Source organism: Acanthisitta chloris, unplaced genomic scaffold, assembly GCF_000695815.1.
Source record: "Acanthisitta chloris isolate BGI_N310 unplaced genomic scaffold, ASM69581v1 scaffold18615, whole genome shotgun sequence".
NCBI lineage: Eukaryota > Metazoa > Chordata > Aves > Passeriformes > Acanthisittidae > Acanthisitta > Acanthisitta chloris.
In genome coordinates, this window is record NW_008672307.1 from 1 (window position 1) to 22,229 (window position 22,229).

At 50.6% G+C, this 22,229-nt stretch overlaps 1 protein-coding gene across 1 annotated transcript in view; it reads right to left on the minus strand.

The window, feature by feature from the left end:
* Nucleotides 1-23: 23 nt before the first annotated feature.
* LOC103802029 (netrin-G2-like) overlaps nucleotides 24-22,229 on the minus strand; it is a gene marked incomplete at its 3' end in the record, with an annotated part of 38,665 nt that continues 16,459 nt past the window's right edge. Inside the window, exons 2-6 of the mRNA XM_009074469.1 lie at nucleotides 20,142-20,785; nucleotides 8,324-8,496; nucleotides 6,566-6,592; nucleotides 4,572-4,715; nucleotides 24-98 (exon numbers count right to left, since the gene is read on the minus strand). Coding sequence (XP_009072717.1) covers nucleotides 24-98; nucleotides 4,572-4,715; nucleotides 6,566-6,592; nucleotides 8,324-8,496; nucleotides 20,142-20,785 — 1,063 coding nt within the window. The remainder of the gene's footprint in view (nucleotides 99-4,571; nucleotides 4,716-6,565; nucleotides 6,593-8,323; nucleotides 8,497-20,141; nucleotides 20,786-22,229) is intronic.

Consider the following 22,229-nt stretch of genomic DNA (forward strand, 5'->3'; position numbering starts at 1 on the left):
CAGCTCAGCCATGTGGCTCCTACCTTCTGCTCCTGGGCCAGCCTTGGCCAGGGGAGAGCCCACCTGCAGCGGGGCGGCCGCCGACAGCTCGGGGTAGTCTTGCGGTGGTCAAAGGGGAAAGCTGTGTTACTGGGAGTGCTGGGGAAGCTGGTACCCCATAAGGAGCCCTGTAGCACTCCTGTGGAGGGCCACAGCCCCAAACCACACCCCCAACCCAGTGCCATGCAGGTCCTCACTCCTGCTCGATGCCAACGCTGCTGCTGCTGGCACTGGGCAGCCAGTGTGTCCTCGGGCACTGGAGTGGCCAAGCAGCCCTTGGATTGTCAGGGTGGGATGCAGCAGAGTGCTGAGCTGCCTCTTCTCAGCCCAGCTGAGTGCACAGGGCTTGGAGCATGTGTTTGCATCAGGACCTCAGCGACTGCTGTGCACCTCTCTGCTTTGGAATAACAGGGCTGAGAAACAGCACACGTGTCTAGGGATGGAGGCATGAAGTCCTGTTTTCTGATCCAAACTTCCAGGCCCTCCTTCAGGCTCTGCTCTTCCCTCAGAAATGCCAATTAAAGAATTTGCAAGCCACCGTAGGGGAATTGAACCAGCAAGAAATTTATAGCTCACTTGTTTGATTTCCCTGCAAACCTTCACCCCCACTGGCTCCATCCCCCTCCATGGCTCCTCAATATTGGTAACAATCTTTAGGTTTGCTAGAAAACAAACCAAGGACTAAAAATTTTAAAAGCCATATTATTAATTTCAAGCTCCAGTTGGGTAACATAAGGAGGAGGAGGGAAAAAAAAATCAGAAAATCTCTTGATCCTTGCCAAGTTTCAAAGGACAAACCCGAGTAGGAGAGAAATGTGATTTTCCAGCCTCATCAAGGGGATGATAAACAATGCAGAATAAAAAAAGAAAAAAAAAAGATTATTTTTTAAATGACAAGCTCTAAGAGAAGGTGATAGACATTGTCCTTTTCAGCTGGAAAGTGGAAACCAATTGATATTAATATGGTGTTAAAGAGAATATGAAAAAAGCCCTGTGCAAATTGGCAAGGGTTTAATTAGAGTCACAATAAAAAACAGCCCTGGAGGCATTTTGCTTTTTAGTCATTCACATACACCTCCACTCGATTGCATTTACAGAGCCAGGAAAATTATTAATGCTCATTATCCAGAGAACCTTTCCCTCGTAGCTCTGGGCCATAATGGACAGTTCTACATTTTGGAAGGGGAAGAGACACATTTTACCCCCCAAACCCAGTTCATACAAATGGGAAACGATGGGCAGCTCTGGTGGAAACTGCTGTTCTTGCTGGGTTTCTGGGGAAGTAGAATCAATTGAACCAAGTCACACTTCATAGCAAAAACCAGTGGGGGAAACAGTGCTGGAGTAGTGGGGGGAGGACCCTGAAAAAGTCCTTCTTGAAACATAAACACAGATCCCAGTTCTGCAGGACCTCCAGGCTGTCTGTGCTGGCTTTCTGCTGGAGCTCGTAACCACCAAGCAGGGCACAGGGTGGTTCTGTTTTGCCCAGAGGTGAACTGGCACTGCAGAAACTGCCATGAACCACAGGGAGGAAAATGGAAGCAGGAAAAAGAAAAATAACTTTTTTTTCCGTGCTTATTTGGAACGTGGGAAAGATTTAACAAATGGCAAGGAAGAATCTGACAGGCTTCAAGGAAGGCTTGGAAATACCAGAACTGCAGAAGGCAAATGAGAAGAGCACTTAATTAATCCTCTTTAGGATAACTCTGTGATTTCCCTTTCTCCTACCCATTTTGGCAGCCCAACTGCCTTCAGACCACAGACTTTGCCCAAGAACTCATTCTCTCTCCCCTCTCACCACACAACAAATGCCGAGCACACAAAAGCATCCTATGGACGTGACCACAGCTCCACCTTGACCACGGAAAACACCACGAGCAGCCAAAAGAAGCAGATGTCTAGCAGATCCATGCAACCCAGAGACAACCCAAATCTAATCTACTCCTCTAGCCTACGTGCTTTCTGCCTTGCTGCTACCCACTAGTGTGCGGAGGCACGAAGGAGAAGGGAAAAACACATCGGTCTGGCTTTAAATACCTGTTTTTTTCTCTGTTTCTGTCACAGGCACAGAGGCAGCAAACTCAGAGGCTGGTCTGATGGTGCTTGCTTGGGTGGGAAGCAGAAATTCAGAGGGCAGAAGACAGTGTGTCAATTAGAGGGTGAAACAGTGCAGGGATGGGGCAGGGACTTTTAAAGCAGGAGTTTAAAAAATGTCTTTAATGGCTTTAAAGCAAGGAGGGATTTTTAATGCTTCTAAAATTCAGCAGGGAGGTAATAACAGAATATCTCACTTTGGGACTCTGACCCAGCTTGGGATTATTGTGTTTCCTGCAAAGGTGTGTCCTGCCAGGAGCTCGAGGGGTCACCTCTTTAACAAGGTGTTTCCCTTGAGGTCCAGGTGAGTTAGATCCACAGCCCCTCGGGGATGTCATGGTATGAAGTACTTTATGTTTTGTAGGATGGGAGGAGGAGGAATGTCTCTGGCCAAAAGCAGCTCAGAATTAAACTGTGCCTTGATTCCCTGTTGCTGGGCAAAGGCACACAGAGGACCTTTGGCAGCAAACCCACTTGCTGCCCAGGTAAGGGCAGGTCCCTGAGCTCCTGGGTGGCCCTGGCTACCTTCTTATGTGGAGCAGCATCTCCAGGGAGTGTCAGCACTCCCAGGCAGACCACTCTGGGGTGGGATCTGGCTCTGCAGAAACATGGATGGGGATCTGGATGGGAGCAAGATGCTCAGGCCTCACTGTATCAAGCCAGGGATCTGGCAGCTGGGCTGCAATTCATTAAGTTTGTCCCTTGCCACCAGTTAATGAAAGCATTCTGAAAACATTTTCTCTGCCTAGGAAGCAGGTTTTGGAGAAGAAATAAATCCCAAGGTGCATGGTGTCTCTCAGGTCCCTCAGAGCAGTTTGGCAGGAGAGAATACCCCTCAGCAATGCCCTCCTGCACACCCCAGATGTATGACACAAGGCAGAGCACTGCAAATCACACACAGGAGAGATACTAAGCACACTACCCACATGTACACAGCAAAAATATAGACCTATAATGTTGCTACAGGCGAGCATGGATAAAAATCAAATGACCCTAAGTGTGTGATACAGACAGAGATGTGATCCCCTGGGGCTGTGGTGATGGTGTGGGTTCCAGGCAGGGTGGATGAACCTCCTCCTGCACAGGTACAGCATGGACTTGGGTGAGGAACACTTCTTAACAGAGCTGAGACTTGCACTCTTTTTCCCAGGGTCACTCCAACTCTATAGAAGTTGGACCTAAACCCTCAGCTTCCTGATTAACTCCTCAAGCAGGTTACTTCCATGACTATATCTATATTTGCATAAACATGCAATCAAGTTTCCTCATCCCTTTGACTGGCTTCTGGCAGCTCCCCCAGACAGACTGTTACTAACATACTGTGGGTGTAAAACGTCCTCCTGGGAAATATCAGGCCCTGAAAGCATGGTAAGGGGAGGAATGCGTGTCTAATTCTCCCATGAGAAGCTTAAAAAAAAAAGTCCTGCTGTTAAGTTTTATCTGCTCATTTCCAAAAGACAAGCAAAAACACTATCTCCTTGTTCACAGTGGGAGGGAAGGAGGAACCCCTAGAAAAAGGACAAAAGTTTTCCTCCACGGGTGATGTTGGGAATTAGGGAAGGATGTTTGTGGCACGTGCCTGAGCTCCAGCTCTGCGCATTTCCTGGATGCTTGGCCAGTGGTTGCCTGGGGAATGCTGGAGTGTTGCTCTGCCCTAGGGAAACTGCCCTTGCAGCTGGAGCCAGCTGCATTACATCCATGAGTCCAGCCACAGGGATTTGGTGCAGGATTTGGAGAGCCAGCAGGGACAGAGCCTGGACCCAACAGCCCATCCTTGGGCTGCTCTGAGTCTGGTGGGAAGTGGCAGGAGGTCAGGGATAGAGCAGGATGGGGTGCAGCTCCCCCTCTCCTTCCAGAGAGATACATGGTTTGATTTGGACAGTAAAGTCTTCATTGCTTTCCTGCCCTGCCTTGTGATGGAGCTGTAAGAGCATCTCTTGTAGCCATGCAACATTGCCAAGTGGCTCTAGGAGGGATGGATTTGGAAAACCTTTTAAAAAACAACAAAACTGAGAGAAAACAGAGAAAGGCAATGGTTCCTCTGCATCCAGTTCTGGGTTTTACTTCTTGTATCCCTGATGGTGACAGAGTGACAGCTGGCGAGGGGGGAAGGCAACCCATGGGGTGGTTGTCTCTTGGCTTTGAGGTGGTCCCACTGTGGCTAAGTCCCTGCTTACAGCAACCAGAACACTTGTTCCTGGCTTGTGTTAGACATGTCACAGTGCCCCTGGGCTGAATAGAGACAACAGCAAACCAGGGCTGCCTGGAGGCTGGGGGATATGAACCGAGTCGGGGTGATTTTTATCCATGTTCCTTTATCATCCTACAGAGCACAGATCCACGGCCACCGACACAGCAGCCCCGTGGGAAGCAGCTGAAAAGAAGAACCTGGAAGTGGAGACCTGGCCTCCAAGCAAGGCAGGGAGCATGGCACCCACCTGGCTGGGTGGTGGTGGCTGGTAGGGGGGTGGTGGTGGTGGTGGTTGTAGTTGTGGTGGTGGTTTTTGCAGTGGTGGTTTTTGCGGTGGTGGTTTTTGCAGTGGTGGTTTTGGCTGTGTTTCCCCGCTGCGGTCGCTCATATGCTGACAAGCAAAGAGAAGAGGTTGGAGGGGGAATGGAGGGGTTTCTTGCCAGCTCACACACTCATGAGGCTGCTGCTGCTGGGTTGAACTGGTGACTGATTTCTCAGCGTGGTTACAACTGGGGCACGGAGAGGATTAAGGCGCCGGCGACTCAGTGACGCTGGACACAGTGACTGTGTGCAGGGGCTGGAGGCTGTGCCTGTATCAGCTTACTCTGTTGGTGCAGATATTGGCTTAAATACTTAGAGCTCTATCATAAACTAATTGCCAATTATGTTGAAAAGGAGAAATGAAGGCAGGAGGTGCCAAGGGCCCAAGTTGTCTCACTGCCCAACCTCTACATGCCCAGCTTGCCCCAGCTCCATATACAGCACCATTCCCTTCTGCCACCCCACAGGCACCAACCTACCTGGCACCATCAGAACCAACTGGGACTTTTGGCACGTGTTCATTTCCACTGGCACCCTGCTAATTAATGGCTTAGGGTCAGCAAGTCCCCACGGAGCCAGGTGGGAGCAGACCCAGGTGCAGTGCCAAACCCACCGCACTCGCTGCAACAGCCTGAACTAAAATAGCACTGGAACACAAATTCCTACTTAACTTACACCTGCTGCCCTCCTGTCCTTGTTTGTCCCACTGCTTCATGCAGATTATCATGCTTAATTTCATAATAGCCCTGAGCTAGTTTAAATACTTAATTTAGGTCACTTCTAGTCTCCTATGTGGGCTAAATAATCTCTCCTTAACTGGCCTTGGACACAAATCCCTCCTGTCCACCTCCTGCACATCTCTCCCAGCACTCCCCTAGTAGAAAATTTTGATGGGAAACATTTTCCAGTGAAATAAAGTTAGTGCTGAGGATGCCAAGCTCTGTTAAGCAAGGAAAAAAAGTTACCAAAATGGTTTTGACCAGAAAGGTGAAGAATATTTTGGACTGTTAAAACATTTAATTTTTTTAATCCTAAATTACTTAAGGCAGACTTTTAATTTTTCCTTGAAAATTGTATGCATTTAACAACTTAAAACCTAAATATGGTTCATTTAGCCACAAAACCTGTCCTTCACTTTCCAATTAGGTGCATTTCTCTTAATTGCATTTGCATTTCCCTGAAACTGTTTTCTCCACCAATTCTCTTCCACTTGCCTGCAAACCAAAGAATTCATTATTCATTCAGCTCTCTGATTTGATTCTTCTGGAGGGTAATTCTGAGCCACAAAATTCCAACCCAGGCTTCTGCTTACCCAAAACTCCAGGCTCTTTGATATCCAACTACCTCCAGCTTTGTTAAATAAGGAGTCCTCTCATACCATCAATCTTGCAGCAGCAATCCCTGCTGAGCTCTGCTGCCTTTGCTGCAGACACTTCACAGACATATGTTCCTACACATACACGTGTACATACAGATGTACACACGCTCTATATGTTTTTTTTTAATTGATAGACCAAGGTGACCCAGACTAGATTCTATGCCAAATAATTCACACCCAGCTCCTTCTCAGAGCAGAAATCTGCAATACTTTGGGGGTGGGGGCAGTTCACAGCAAGCATTAGTGATTTTGAAGAGTCTTTTTTTATTTCCTTTCCGGCTGCCATACTAACGAACCTCATGGGGGGAAACCATGCCAGAGGAAGAGACAAAATGAGGCTGCTGAAGTCAAAGGAAGAAAATATAAGACTCTTTGACAGGACAGAAAATGAGGCACAATTAGGGAAGACTTATTGCCTGGGAAAATGATAATGGATGGAAAATAATCTTTTTTTTCTTTTCATTTTTTTTTGCCTAGTGACAACCACGAGGACCATGCACTGAGGTGTAAAATGCCAGCATTTCAGTTATGGTTTTACTTACTGCCAGAGGCTGAGCCTGCAGCTGCACCTGGAAAAAACCAAGAAGAAGCCCAGTCACTGGAAAAGCAGGACACCATCAGCTCTGTTACCAGCAGAAGATCACACAGACACACGACGTGAGACTGAACAGTAATTAATTAGTGGGGGTCTTGCTCATAGGCATATCAGTATGCTGTAACAGCTTAAAAGCTGCTTTTGTCAAACCATACAAGCAACCAGACATTGCTGTATGGGGTCTTGCCATAGCAAGCCCTTCACCTGGGGAAGGAAAACTAGTGTGGTTCTTGCTGATGGAGTTTTTTGTTAGCCATCTCCTTGACCAGCCATGAAAGCTCAGCAAAGGACAAGCACATCCTCTGAGACTCACTGGCTGAGGACAAGTTGTAGTGTCTGAACAGGGAACTTCTCAGTGAGCAAGAAGGGCTGAACATCCTTCCCACTGCAGCACTTTCTCCACAGACTCCACTGCCAAGGCACAAACTCCAAACCTGCCGAACAAAGTCCATCCCAGGACCAGCTTCTGGTTTTGGCACCCAGGAGACTAAAGGCCATGGGCCTCCCTGCTGTCTAGTGGGTGAATCGTGGAAAGTCTCAGCTTTGCATGAATATAAAGCACAGGAGCAGCGATGGAAGAGGCAGGACTACCAAGTGGAGATGGCTTCAGAGAACTGCCTCTGATGCAGAGGAGAAGGATGTTGATGGTGGGGAGGAGGAAGCAGCAGAGAGAATTGGGGTGGGGAGGAGGAAGAAGACTGAGTGGCAGATGAGAAGAGAGATGAATGGGAGAAGAAAGAGCAGAGGAGAAAGAGAAATAGGAAGAGACACAAGGAACGGGAGAGAACAGCATGTCTGTGCCTGTCAACACCAGAAACTCTCCCAGGCTCCTTTGAAGCAATGCAGCCGCTTGGTGGGAGCTGACAAGCTCATTCCCTTTCAAAGAACCTGCTCGTCTACCAGCCCTGGCACACACAAAACATTCCCGTCACGGCCTTCGGAGCCTGAATTTCAGCTTTGATCATCTTAAAGCACATAAATCTTTCAAAAAATTTGGGGGGAGGGAGGGAAAAGATTCTCTTTGGTAATGCTCAAAGCTGCTGCTTGAAAGGCTGGAGTGGCTACTGTGGCTTCATGACATTTAAACAAGTCTGCTAATGTGGAGTGGACAGAAACCCAGGAGGAACAGGCCCATCTGTGATGTTTCTTGCCCCAATTCCCCTGCTCTGATGATGGTGGGTATGCATTCTCCATCTCGCCTGCGCCTTTGCTTCTGTCACAGCTTTGCTCCAGCAGCAATTGGATGAGACTGGAGCTGCTCACAGGGACTGCAGCTCACGGCTCTTGCCTGAAACACCAACACACAGAGAACAGGATCCAGAATTCCTGCAGCTGAGCAGTGCCTGAGCCATGGACTGCTCAACAGCCAGTGCTCTACTCTGGCTAAGCAATGTCTTCTCCAAAGGACAACAATTTGCGTTGCCACAAAGCCATCTTGGCCCAAGGTCATCCTCCCTGTTCTTGACCATCATTTAGACTCATCATTCATCTACCAGCAGCCAAGATATCACCTCTGCATCCACCAGATCCTCTGTCATTTCTCTGTGTGGCAAGATGGGGTAAATACCTCCTTCCCTTCGGAAAGCTGAGCATCCCACCCTGATTCCAGTTGGAGAAGGACAAGATGATAACCCACAGCCATCGTGGGCACTGGGCAGCCCCAGGTGGGAGTGTAGGCAGGGCTGGCTCACTGCAGGTTACTTACATGCATTGGGGGACCCATTAGGGAGAGGCAGGTAGGATCCTGCTCGCCAAGACCTGGAGCGAAAGTTCTTCTTGCACTTGCCGCAGTCCTGCCCCGTGGTGTTGTGCTCACACTCACACTGGAGACTTCCCTCTTTGAAGGTGCACAGGTTAGCATGGAGGTTGCATTTACACCTGCAGGAGGAAGACAGGGAAGAGCTGTCAGGTGTTACTGCTGCTCGTCCTTGCCCCTGCCATAGTGCTGTCTGTATGCATGAAAATGCAGTGCTGAAGCCAGGCTGGTTACCCCTTTCCTGTTCCTTTTGCAGGACTTTTTCACTGAACTCAGCTCTTTTCCCAGGTATCTGGTGCTGGGGTTACAATTTCCACTTCCTTGCCCAAGGTGGATCTGCAGTCTTCATTCCAAGATGAGAGACACTTTACTCCCACCATCTGACTGCAGAAGCACAGACTGTTTAATGGTAAGTCAGTGTCTACAGCTGAGACTCCAGGAAGGAGTCAGTCACATTTCAGGCTGTTACAGAAATCTGGGTGATTACCTCAGATTGAGGCTTTTACTTGGAGGTAGTCTCAGGCTTTAAATGCAGGAGCATGGCTAACACTGGTGGGACTTGGTCCTTGCCCCCTGTGCAGTGTGCTGAAGTGTTTTCTCCTGTGGTGTGAAGCTGCACAGCACAAAAACCTTTTCCCTCTGTGCAGCACAGCCCCAACCACTGCGACCAAAATAACACGGAGAACAAGTCACCACCAGAATCCATGTGTTAGTCCCCACCTCATCTAAGAAGGCAACAACGAAAACCACTATTCAGCAATTTGCAAACATTAAGAAACTTTTAATGAGCTGTAGTGCAGCATACAGGGAATAATTATCTCTGTGCACAATAATTCCTGTTGCTCAGACTCCGGTGGTGACTTGAGCAGAGCACAGAAGCTGAGCCCATAAGTCACACGTGGCTCTGGTGACTCCTGGGCCCAAGCTCAAGCCATCAGACAGAGACTTTGGGGACCAAAACATCTCATTTCATTCCAGACAGTCAATCCCTAGCACAGCCCACTGGTTTTTTTTCAGTGCTTTGTACAATAATTTACACCTTCAGAAGCAGAACCATTAGAAAACAGTATTGCTGTGCCTTCTGTGCACGGGTGGAGGAGAAGTCTGACAGGGCAGTGCTTTGGTTTACAGAGCTAATTGCTCAAGAGGTGCAGCACTGAGGGAACGAACTGCTTGCAGAGAAGATAGAGGAAACATGGCCTGCTGCTCCTTGTGCTCTCTCTGCACTGGGATAAACAGCCTGGATTAGGCTGGGAGATGTGAGTCTGGCTGCCAGTGCTGTGCATAACCCCCAGCTCCTGGTGCCTCTCTCCCAGAGCCCCCAGAGAAGCTCCCCAGCCACCTGCCTGACCTGCTGAGGCTGCCTGTGCTCTGCTCTCCTCACGCATGGCTGGATAAGCTGACCTCATGTATGATTTTTTTTTTCCTCCCCCTCCCCTCCCTGTCCTTAATTCTAGCAAACCCTGCTCAGAGGCTAAGCATAAGCTGGATGAACAATCTCTCTCCCTGTCTTACAACCCTGCCCTGTCTCTGACCAAGCAGACAAGGGAATTTTGCAGCCTCTAAAAAGGGAGGAAGGAGGAAAACGTGGCCCAGGGAGCAGAGGCAGACACAGTCAGGATGCTCCACTCGAGGCTGTGTGTCAGTGAGAGCAGGAGATGCAGCGTCACGGCTGAAAGCACTAACAGCCTCTGAGCATTGGTGCTCTGGGAGTAAGCCACGAATCCAAGTGTCTGGGGGAAGGAAGTGGCTTTGGCTGGTACCTGCACAGGAGGGATGCTGTATTTCAGCTGCTCTGTGTCCCCTTTGCCTCTGGTGAGCAAAGATTTCGGCTGAGCTGTCCCAGCCCTTTGGCAGAGTTGATGCCCAGCCCTGGAGTGCTGCGGAGCCTGGCTCTGAATTATTCAGTGTCCACACAGCGTGGCCTCCTTCTCTCACTTCAAAACAAGCAGACGAGAGCAAAGCAGGCAAGATAGTGGGTTAAAGCAGGTCAAAGCCTCACCGCTGCCGCTCTGGGCCCAGCCTGAATAGAGCAACAGCTTTTGGGAGCTGCAGCTCTCTCCTCCCTCCTCCTCTGGTGGGAGTGAGGGGATGGGACCAGCTCCAGAGCTCAGCCCTGCAATCCAGCTGAGAGGGAGTTTAAGAGCCTCGGGGGAGGGGGTGCAAGGAATGCAGGGACCATCATCCCCCTTGTTTTCCCTGAAGTTTGGGATGACATGGAGAGTAGTGCTTGGCTCCACTCCTTGACTCTGTGAGCTTTGCAGTAGGGATGTCAGTCCTGGGTGGTCACCACCAGGTCCCCACGGTGGCCTGGTGCATCCTCAATCAACCCCCTCTGCATGTAGCACATCCTTGCTCCTGGCATCCCCTACCAAGAGCCACACAAATGTTTTGGGGTGTTTCTACTAGCTCCAAGCTGCTGCTGTGCAGGAGGGTGAGGCCTGTTCACCATTAATTTGGCTCCAGTTACAAAACCTTTGCCAAGCAGTGGGACCAGCATTCTTGCTGCCAAGGCATGGATGTGTGCAGGAGGCAGCCAGACGTGTCTGCTCATACACACACACTGCTCACTTGCTGCTGAGGAGGTTCTGGGGGCTGAGCACCAGCTCCTGGGACAGCCCCAGCTGCCTCCTCCCTGCCCCAGGGGATGGGGTGAGTGCTCATGGACGTCCTCCAGCCACTGCAGGTAGGGCTGATGGAGCACTGCTGTTCCCAGAGAAGACCCTCACTTCCTAATTGGTGTAAACAAGGAAGATTAACTCAAGAGAAACCAGAGGCAGCTGTTTGCCCTGCCTGCCTGTGCCTGGGTCACTGCTTTTCTCTCACTGCTCGGCCCTTTGCCACTGTGCAAAACTTTTGTTATACAAAGGATCAATTTTACCAGGGAATTGCTTTCTGAATTCAACCTTTGAGGATCATCAATCTAAGCAGGGAACTGTAACCCCAGCAGGCTGACCCCGCAGCACAGCACTTTTCAGCCCAATCAATCAGGCTGCATTATTTAATGGCCAACAGCCGAGTGCTGTCAGCCAGCCCTGATTGTCAGCCCTGTTTTGGGTGAAGGTTTCTGCATCTTGGCCTCCCTGCTCAGCTTCAACCCCTTCTTCAGGCTGCTCTGCCTCCTCCTCTGGGCCCACAGCCCAAGGACATGCGTTCACTGATGGTCTGTGCACAATGTCTTTCCCCAGCCAAGACTCAGCTGGCGGAGACTGGAGTAAATGGCATTAGCCCAGTCCCCTGGGTGGGAGCTGCTAGTCCTGCTTGCCTCTGCTCATCTTCCTCGGGCGACCAGCCATTGCAGGAAGGAGAGGATGAAGGGAAAGGTTAGGAGCTACTTAGCAATGAAGCTTAAATAGCAGCAGCAGGGCAGACACCTGCGCTGTGTCCTGCAGAAGGCAGTGATGGCCCTTCTCCAGCCCCAGGGCTGCTCCAGCAAAGTGCTGGTTGCAATATGGTCTCTCTGGCTCTGGAGGAGATTTGAAGAGCCAGAAGCATTTCTCCTTTTGAGCTCATGGGTCAAGGCTAGCAGTGACAGTGCTGTTTCTCGATGAGCTTTCAGATCCCACAGAAGATTCAGCCACGATGGGGAGCAGCCCAAGGAAAGCAGCACCAGAGCACACCCAGCAGGACCTACAGCACCCCTGGACACCCACCATGCCCCAGAGACACCCACCCTGCACTGGGCTGTTAGTAAGTCACACAACTGCATTTTGCATTAACCAGAAACTGGCTCACACCATTCCCAGCAAGAGTGGCTGGAGCAATGTGTGGCCCAAGACATTATGCTTTGCACAATGGGGTATTTATGAGTTTATTTTCGGGCAGGTTGTTCAGCTGCTGCCTTCCCTCAATGGTGCAGTGTGGTCTGATGCTGCCAATGCCTTCACCAGGGAACATCACAGACCTTGGAGTGCCAAGGAAAGTTTACAGGAAAGTGTCCTTTTCTTTTTTTCTTTTTTTTTTTTTTCTAGCTTGTTAGCCGAACAGTTTCCTGCATTTCTCCAAGTCAGCATTCTGGAGGTCACAGCAGTGAGTGGCTGGAGAGGTGTCTGGTGCAAGCCCATGTGCAAGGGAAGGAGATGCCCCTGCACAGGAAGGGGTGAGTGCAGCAAACCTGCAGAAACCATGCTGGGAGTGGGAAAACAGCCCCTTTCCCTGAGCTTTCATTAATAATGACTTTTGAACAGTTTCCTGCATTTCTCCAAGTCAGCATTCTGGAGGTCACAGCAGTGAGTGGCTGGAGAGGTGTCTGGTGCAAGCCCATGTGCAAGGGAAGGAGATGCCCCTGCACAGGAAGGGGTGAGTGCAGCAAACCTGCAGAAACCATGCTGGGAGTGGGAAAACAGCCCCTTTCCCTGAGCTTTCATTAATAATGACTTTTGAAGTAATTTTAAAAAGCCATCCCAACCCTTAGTTTTCCTTCCAAGGATTCTTATGTGTTTTACAACCTCTTCCCACAGGCTGACTTGCAGAGCAGGGAAATAAGTCAGAGAAAGGCAAAGAGCATCTTGTCATCCCTGACTCAGGGCTGAGCCAGCCTTGTGGTGCTGGCATGGCCCTTCAGGCCTGATGCACTGACCCCACTGCTGTGCTGGGTAGGGCTGGAGGAACCATGTGCTGGATGGATGGAGACCCAGAGAGCTGCTCCATCCCCTTTCACCTCTCACCCAGCTCCCACGAGACAATACTGCCTGCCCTGAGCTCCTTGAGAAAGCCTGGGTGAGGACAGCAGAAGTCCACTACAGTGGGTCACCACCTCCCCTCTAAGTATCTTTGCAGTCCAGCCTGGACACTCATCTCCACCCTGTGCTCACCATGAGGATGTTACTGCGTGGCCCCAGGGATTCAGTGGAGACAGGTCCCTTCCTTCTGGCTTCTGAGCCACCAGATTCCTGCTTTCCACCCCCACCATGGGCTTGGCTTTGCCCCCCTGCTCCCTTTCTGCTCTCCTGAGCTCGTGTTGGGGAGAGGCAGCACTCAGTGGAGAGCTGCTAATGACTGCTGGCCAAGGCAAGGCTTATCAGAGCTTTCCCCTGAATTGTTTGCTCTCACTGTAATTGATGAGCCTTTAATGAGTCTCATGGGACAACGTGTTTGAAGGGAGCTCTTTCCTCTCTGTCCCCAAGGAAAACGATGTTTCAACCGACCTCAGCTCAGGGAAAACATGAATAACTCTTCTCCATCTCTCTATTGTCATCCCCAGCCGCTGCTCACAGTGTGCTCCAGCAGCTGCCTGGCCATCACTTACCCACTTTCTACTTGCTCTTTTGCAACTGTTTTGGCAGCTCAGCAAAAGCAGGGAGCAAATCTTTTGGGCAAAGCATAACGGGTGCTGAGTGTGGATTGTTTCTGGCCCATCTGTGCGTGTGGAAGCAGGTAAAAATAGCTTCTAATGTCTGGGCCATGGAAGAGGAACAGTCCCTTTGTGGAGAGCAGTTATATAGGATTTGCCTTGCTGGGAGATTGCACCAGCAGAAGTTTGCTGTTGCCAGTGGCTGGAGCAGGGCTGAAGGGGCTGAAGAAGGTGATGGTGGCTCATTGATCCCAGGAGCAGGGCTGGGAGCTTACCTGAGCCTGTGGTCCAGGGGCCAAAGGGGAGGAAAAGCAATTTTAATGTGTTGTTTCTTTCAGCTTGAATGAGGGAGAGAGAGACTTCTGGGTTTCACTGTTTTGTGCAGAGCCAAAAAACTGAAACAAAACCCTGAGTTAGGTCAGAGGATCATGTTGTGAGTGGGTTATTTTCCTTGTGGGTTTTTACTTTTCGATGTGTGGTAGGGATGGATGAGCCCTCCCGGCAGGAAGGAACCCTCCTCACTGCCCTTTGAAATGATTTGAGGTTTGGGTTACAAAGAGGAGACAATTTAAAAGATGCCAAAGTGGAGAGCACGCTAGCTGGCTGTTCCCATCGAGAGGCTATTTATTTGAAATAAGTTGACACTCACCAGCTGTCAAGATCCTGCTGACTGGTGGAACATTATTTACATTCAAAGCTGTCTTAAAAAGCAAACACAAAACCAAACTTCCCCATTAGGGGGTCAAGCAGCAGAAGGGAGGAAGGGTGAAAAGGACATCACACAGATATGTGAACATAAATATTTGCAGAGTAATGTGTATAAATGCTCTTGGTCTTTCTCCTGGAATGCAATAATGCCTGCAATTGAGTTCATTGGCCAAATTGAATTTGGGCTCCTGTAGAAGTCTCTTTATATTAAGTGCTTTAACATACATCACCTTCTCAGTCTATCGATGAAATTCTATTATCTGCTCAGGGCCGGACGCAACTCGGCAACAAAATCGGAGGGGAAATAAAAACCCTTCACAAACCAAAGCCAGGAGCAGGTAATAGGACCTTGGGCATCTGTCTCTGGCTATTGACAAAGCATCAGGAGTGTCTGGGGGAAGGAGGAGCTCTGTGGGTTTCTTGCTAACTCTCTCCCTCCTGCTCAGCAAGTTTCTCCTCCATCTTGCTGCAGTGGGAGCAGAAACCTTTGTGAGACTCAAACAAACAGTTGCTCCACATTGACTTAATTTCACTATATGACCAAGTGCAAGATTTTGCTTGAACTCAAGCTGATTCCAGCCTGAAGGAATGCCAGGGAAATTCAGCCATCCAGCTCTCGGGGGCTGCCCAGCATGGAGGCGAGGACAGGCTGAGGAACACGGTGCACCATTGGCACAGGCTTGGCCGTCCTTGACATGAGGATGCTGTTACCTCCTGGGACCCAAAATCTGGCTGCCAGGAGCTGCAGGGCAAGGAGTGGGGACAGGCACAGGCAGTGCTTGCCCTGGGTTTTGTGGTCTTCCCAAAGCTGCTGAGGGTGGGCAGCAGCTGACCAAGGACTGTAGGGGTATTGGGCTAGTTCTTGGGGGATGTTTGGGTGAGCCCATGACTATTTTGGGGCTGAAGCTCCAACACTGGGGCTGTGCAAGCTCAGCTGGGGAAGCCCATGTTCTCACAGACTATTCACCCCAAGTCCTGCCTGTTCCCCTTTGGTGAAGCAGTAGTGGTGCAGGACCCACTCTGCTCCCCAGGGAGAGGTGCTCAGTGGGGATAACAACAACAACATTGAACCTAAGACCCTCAACAAGAGACTGTTCCACAGACCAAACCTGCTTCTTTTTTCCCTTTTAGAGACAGCTTTGTTGGAGAAGTCAAGATCAGCTGGAGGCTCTCCAACAACTTCATCAACAGAGCCAGAAGGAGGAATGTCCAAGCAGGGCAAAGCAGCCAGGGGCAGCCTGAACACACTTTGTGCTGGCACCCCTGGTTTGAGCTGAGCTATAGCTGCAGGGTAAGTGCACTGAGCTGCCTTCAATACACTGGCCTAGAGGACAGAGCAGGAGTCAGTGACCAGGCTGAGCAGGAATTGCTTCATCTTTAACAGCAATGCAGCATTGAGCATCTGCATGTCTCAAGACTCACCACGAATGCAGAAAAATATATCCCTTGCATGTGGGTACCGCTGACAATCAACCAGCTCCATTTATTGCAGAAGGTGCTTTGAGGGATGGCCTTGATCCTCCAGGTCCAGAGTGCCTGATCCTGCCTGTTGGCACCAGGATAACAGGCTGGGCAAAATTGCTCTCCACTAGTGCAAACTCTCCAAGTCATGGGGAGAGAAAAGCCTCCCGGAGAGCATCCATGCATGGCACTGAGAGTGCAGGGAAAGAACAAGGGAGCACAGAGGGCCTTTCCCTTCAATTCTTTTGTGTAAGCAAAGAAGAAGACAAGGAAACCCTCAGAAATGCAATTGGTGAAGAGAAGAAAGGAAATGCCATTACAAAACTGGAAACCTCATCTTGTTGGTACTTCTCCAACCTGAGTGCAGCCTGAGAGGAGACACTGCTCCATGTTCACTGTTCCATGTTTCAAAGCCAGGCTGGATGAAGCCTTGAGCATCCTGCTCTAGTGGGGTTGTGACTAGATGATCTATAAAGTCCATTCCAACCCCTAAAATTCTATGATTCTATGGAGCTGCTCAGTGATGAGGAATGCTCCCTCCTCCTCCTTCCTCCAGGGACTGCTCATCACCAGCAGGATGGACAGACAGACAGACAGTGCATGCACTGGGACAGGGGAGGACTAAGGAGAGAAATCTTAATAATCAGCCTAAAATTGATTCACTTCTGCTCAATCTGATTTCTCCTAACTGGATCCACATGTCCTGGCCATGGCACATTAACTTCAATTACAGCTTATTAATGTCTCCGTGATGGAGCGTGCCCTGCTGAGCACGGCGGTGACTGACGTTATGAGGGGGAAAAAATTACTCCAAAGAGACACAGTGTGTAATGGAAAGAGACCCAGTGGCTTTATCACACCAACCAGCAGTCCCAGCAGCCAGGAAAAGCTCATTCACCCGTTCCTGAGTAGATGGCCAAGCTCGTTGCTGCACCGAGGAGAAAACTAAGCAATGAATAGAGACCTGTGGGGAAAAGTCTTTCCACTTCCCTTCCCCACCCTGCCTGGCACACACACAACACACAGGCCAAGGGCTTGTGAGTGTCTATTCCTGTCTTGACTCTTCAGCATCTCCAGTTACTCTGCAGATCAATAGGGACAGGATGGAAGAATGAAAAAAAAAAAAAAGAAAAAGATACCAAGAAGAAAGAGAGTAAAAATAAACTGTCAGTCATGAACGGAGAAATGGACCTGGGTGAGGTTGTGGCAGGAGGAGATGCAGAGGAGACCCTGAAGCACCAGCCCATTGCTCCAACACCCAGCAAAGAAGCAGTGACCCTCAGGATTCACTAGACTCTCTGGCAAACTATTGGCTGCTCTGGTCTACCTGGTCTACAGGACAAGAGAAGGCAGCAAACTCCTTCCCCTTCTCCTCAAGGGAGAGGAAAATGAGCAGTCATGTCTCATCACCCCATGGGCACTGCCAGCTGCCTGCCAAAATCCTGGTGCTGTACAGGGGCACAGGCAATGTCACAAACTCTGACAGCACACACAGCTCCTCCAGTGCCACACACTGTGCCTGGCACAGCTCCTCCAGCCTCCCAGGGCTGCTCAGTCTCTGCTCTCCAGGTGGAATTTTTTGGCTGCTTTTTTGTCTTTGAGCCCTCAATTCTTCATCATCATTTCCCTCTTGTTTTCATGACCCCTGTAGTGGATCCCTAACACTATCCTCATCTTATTTAGGCACTTTCCTCCTGTTCCTCAAGCATGGTTGTTCCCACGTCCTGGAAGAGGCAGTGTGTATCCATCCCCATCCCTGCCTGCCCTTCCCCCCTTCCCTGCACAGTGCTCCTGTCAGGCTCACATTGATTTCTCCTCTCTTCCTCTCAATAACCCATCCCTTGTTGAGCCATACACAAGATTTAATTTGGTTTTAGTCCCTGCACTGTAACTGGCTTTGCTTACAGCTGGGATCAGATTGCTTTTCAGTGAAAAAACCTGCTTGCTGGGACTGGAATAATCACAGGAGCAGAGTTAATTCACGTGAAGCTTCTCCATCTTATACACCACTTATCCACAGCTCCTCAGCTGGGCACAGGGCTGGAAGAGTCAACACAGAACAAGCATTGACCTCTTCCCTGTCCAGGATGAGTGTGCCACTCTCCTGGGAACTAACCCAGCAAGCTGGGAGAGCTGGAGCAGTACAAAGCTAGGTCTTGCTGTAACTCAGGACTTGGAGTTTGGGCTAAAAAAAAAAAAAAAAAAGAAGCAGATTTCAGAGGTTTCTCTGTTCCCAGCCAAGGAAAAGCCCTGTCCTCCCAGAGGTCCTGCTGCATTGGAGGAGTCAGTCAGGCAGCTCCTGGTGAGCAGAGCCAAGAGGGAAGAGGAGGTGAGCAGGCTCTGCAGCAGCCGTGGGCAGCTGGCCACGCCGGCATCGTGCCAGCCCTGGGGGGAGGCAGCCAGGAACCAGCCAACAAACCCCAACCTGTCTTGTTCTGGCCCCAGCTAAAGAGCAGCATTGCAGCTTCCACTGGGCGTTCTCAGCCTGACCCTCCCTCGCCAGTGCTGTCCTCAGGGTGCAGGTGGCTGTGGAATCTCAGATATCTCATAGACGTTGTGCTCCCCCCTCCACCCTTGGGTGTTTGAAAGGGTTTTCCTCCCCTGCCCTAGTTGCCTCTTTTCACAAAATTGGTGGGGGTTTTCTCTCTTGAACTGGTATCTGATGCTATTAACTGGTATTAAATTTGGCCAGTGAGTTCAAAAGCTGGTGGGGGACTGGGTGTGGGGAGAGGAGGACAACCAACAGCAAGGTGCTGGTTTAGGGAGCATCCCATCAACATGGCCTGAAGTCCAAAGGACTGAAGTAACAAATCCTGCCCAAGGCAGGCAGAGAAGGTAGAGGGAGGAGGAGGAAGGCTTTCCCAGGGCACCATCAGTACTTTAACTCTGAAGCATCAAGCATCCCACAGCTGCAGCAACAAGTCCTTGGTTATCTGCACAATTAGGTCCATGCTTAGAAGCCAAAGGTCATTATGTAAGTGTTGACATCAAACATTTAGTCCTCATTTACCACTTTCTGAGCTGAAAACTCTGTGTCCCTGTCACAGAGTCTAAGCAGCCTGGATAGGTTGATACACCAGCTCCAACTCTTACTGCTTTCCCTCCCTTTCACCCTTTTTGCTATTTTACTCCATCCTGAGCTGTTTGAGGACTGTGGATATTTAGCACACTTGGAAATACTTCTTATGGTCAGGTGTAAAATGCCTGTCTCACATATTTATACAGAAGCACATTGCACTGAAACCTTACACACAGAGCTGCTCTCCTGCTCCTCTACCTGTGTGCCTGAGCCCCCCAGGGCTCCTCCCCAAGCAATCCTCACGGTGGGCACCCTGAGATGCCACCAACCCAGCTGAGAACCACAGCTGCTCATCCCAGACAGGCAACCACACTGTGAGAAAGACCTAGCCCTTCAGTGCTGCCTCCTGCCTGCCCTGGCGGGTGGAAAAGGCTCTCCCACCCCTCGCTGCGGCTTCCTTCCCCTTGGAGCCTGTTCAAAGGCAGTCTCAGTGGCACCTGCAAAACATTTCTACTCACAAGTCTCAGAAGCAAAGAGTTTGGATCCGATACAAACGGCTCCTCTGTCACTGTGGTGATGCTTGTTAGCACGGGGTGGGTGATGGGGAGATTTTTTCCCCTCTCGTCTGTAAGTCTCGCACAAGCCGAAGCCACAGGCTGGATGGGAAATTAGCCATCTCGGCACTTTTCCACCTTACTTTGCATTTTTGGTTGATGTCATAATGTAGCATATGGCATAGTACAGAGAAAAAAAAACAAAACCCAGGAGAAACAACCCCCCCCTCCTGCCTCCCCTGCCCCAGATCTGTCAGAGGGTTTGCCCTCACCCCAAACTTCATCTGCTCCAGGGGTGCAGGACTGACTTAGGATGACCCATCCTGCTGGTACTGGCAGTGAGACAGAGTTTAGTGGGGTGAGCCTCATTCCTCACCTCCCAGATCCACTAGCATCACCCCTAAGACTTTTGGGTGGGGGCTGGCTGCGTTTGCACAGGGTATTGGAGAGAACTCAGCCCCTGACTGTCCATCCAAGCCATGTCCCAGCTCCCCCAGCACTGGGAGGACACAGCTCTTCTCAGACACAGCCTTGGAGGTGCCCTAGCTGTTCCCTGCAAGGACACATCTGTTTTATTTCCAGTGCTGCCTTGCCTGGGGAGAAAGGCTATTAGAGGGAGAAACACTGGTTATCTATCGGTCAGCAGAAACACTGAAGGCTTAGTTTTCCTAGCGATAACCCTTGTGTTGTCCCTCTGAGAAGAGATGCCCAAAGAAACACAGCAGCCATTACCTGCCAGTGACTTCAATGTTGGAGACAGCATAGAAGTACTTGTACAAGTTCTCCCTCTGCACGTAGGTGCCCCCCAGGGCAGGTCTCAGCAGCCTCATCCGCAGGTCGGTCACGGTAAAGAAGTCCTTGAGCCCTTTGGCGCTCTCCAGTCGAGTGTACAAGTTGTCCATGTTCTTGAGGTCAGGGCCAGCAAAGATGGCAAAGCGATCCCTCACCTCGAACCGGACGGTCTTCTCTTTTTTGGAGCCCGCCCAGCGGGAATACTCCTCCGTGCAGAGGACCCTGTTGGCACTGGTGGTGGAGAGGTCCCGGACCCTCCGTGCTGGCATGCTGAAGGCCTCCATGCAGTCATCTGCGTAATACTGATACGGGTGCCAAGTCCTCCCGTTGTCCAGCGACTTCTCCAGGATCATGATGGTGGGTCGCCCGTACTCGAAGGTGATCACGATGTCGTCTGTCAGCTCGATGCTCTTGTTCCAGGACAGTGTGATGTTGGCCAGCAGTGGCTCTGGGTAGCGGCGCCACGTCACGCTCTGCCAGTACGTGGCCAGTCCCTCGTCCTCGCTGTCGAACATGAGTTTCGGTGGGTGAGCCAGGTCTGGGTTGGAGGCGTCGCACTCGTCGCTGCACAGGTATGGGTTCTCCTGGAACAACAACAACGGTCACCAGAGCAAGAAGGCAAATCCTGGGTATTGTGTGGGCATTGTGTGGGCATTGCAGGCACATGGCAGAGCTCACACCATTACTTTGGGTTTGTTTGCTTGTGTCAAATGTTAACTGCTGGGCTGAACTGGAGTGTGTGCTGGGGACCTGGCTTTGAAGGATGCTGGTTCTGAGCATGGATTTAAGACAGAAAGATGCAGCTTTGCTGTAAGAACAGCTGAGCTGTTTCCCTTCAAAGGCCCTTTGGGAAAGGACTTTTCAATTTGGCACAGGGGAAATTTTCATAGAAAGCAACTTCCCTGAGATGGTCTCTGAGAAACTTTGGTTAAGCTTGGCTGAGCTACAAGCCTAGGCAAGGCTGTGTTCACCCTGCTACCTTGCAAACACTGAATGGCTAAAATCCCCCAAACACATCCATGCCAGCCATGCTGGGGACACACCATCCCCTCAGTGCCCCTGAGCACTGATAGAGGAGAGAAAACCAATTTTCCCAGCTTCAAACTGTGACAGGATTGGGCAGTAGAAGAGAGCAGAGATCTGTGTTCTCAGAACCATGGTCCTCACCTGCCTGCAGGGACCATGGTGGGAAGGATGGCTCATCCCACCCAGGTGACAGTGTCCACTGCCTGCAGACTTGGGACAAAAGCTCCAGTCATCCCATTTTGCCTACAAGTGACAGTGCAAGGCCAATCCAGTATGTTTTGCAGGGACACACATCCACATCCACATGTGCTGAGCTGCACTAGGACGAATTGTCAAGGTCACACACCAAATGTTGAAGTTTTGGAGGTGTGTATGAGGGTTATTAGCTGTGCCAATGGGTTTTTGCTCATCCATATGTGCCTGACATTACTTGCCCTGTAGCCTCTGCCTCCAGGAGCAAGTGTGAGGGTCAGACCTGCCTCAGGGATGATGTAGGGCTGTGTTATAGTGGGAACAGACCACAAATAAACTCTGCAACACTGCAAATCTTTTTTTTTTTTTGCATATGAAGCATCTCTTGCTGTCACTTTACCTCCCTCTCAGACTCAAAATCCAGGGGATTGGGGAGGGACAGGGATTGGTACGACAGCAAGCTCTGTTGCAGTGGGACCCTCGTCAAGGAGGCAGAGGCACCTGGCAGAGGAGGAGGAGGTGATAAAGCAGCTGGAGCTGAACAGAGCTGCTGGCTGGAGGTGAGCAGCCTGCTGGGGTGTGAGGTCTGGCCCTTTCAAGCACAGCGGACTTGCAAGGTAAGACTGAGCTGAGGGCTGTGGTTTGGTTTGTGGGTGCTCTGTGCGTGGTCAGGAGCCAGGGGAAGGTGCTGTGTGCAGGGAGCAGTGTGTTCCCATCTGGCTCTGGGGACCTCCTGCAGTGCCAGAGCTGTGCTAGGCTGCAGGGAGCTGATGCTGGTACCTGGGGGCTCCAGAAACCGAGGTGCAGCGC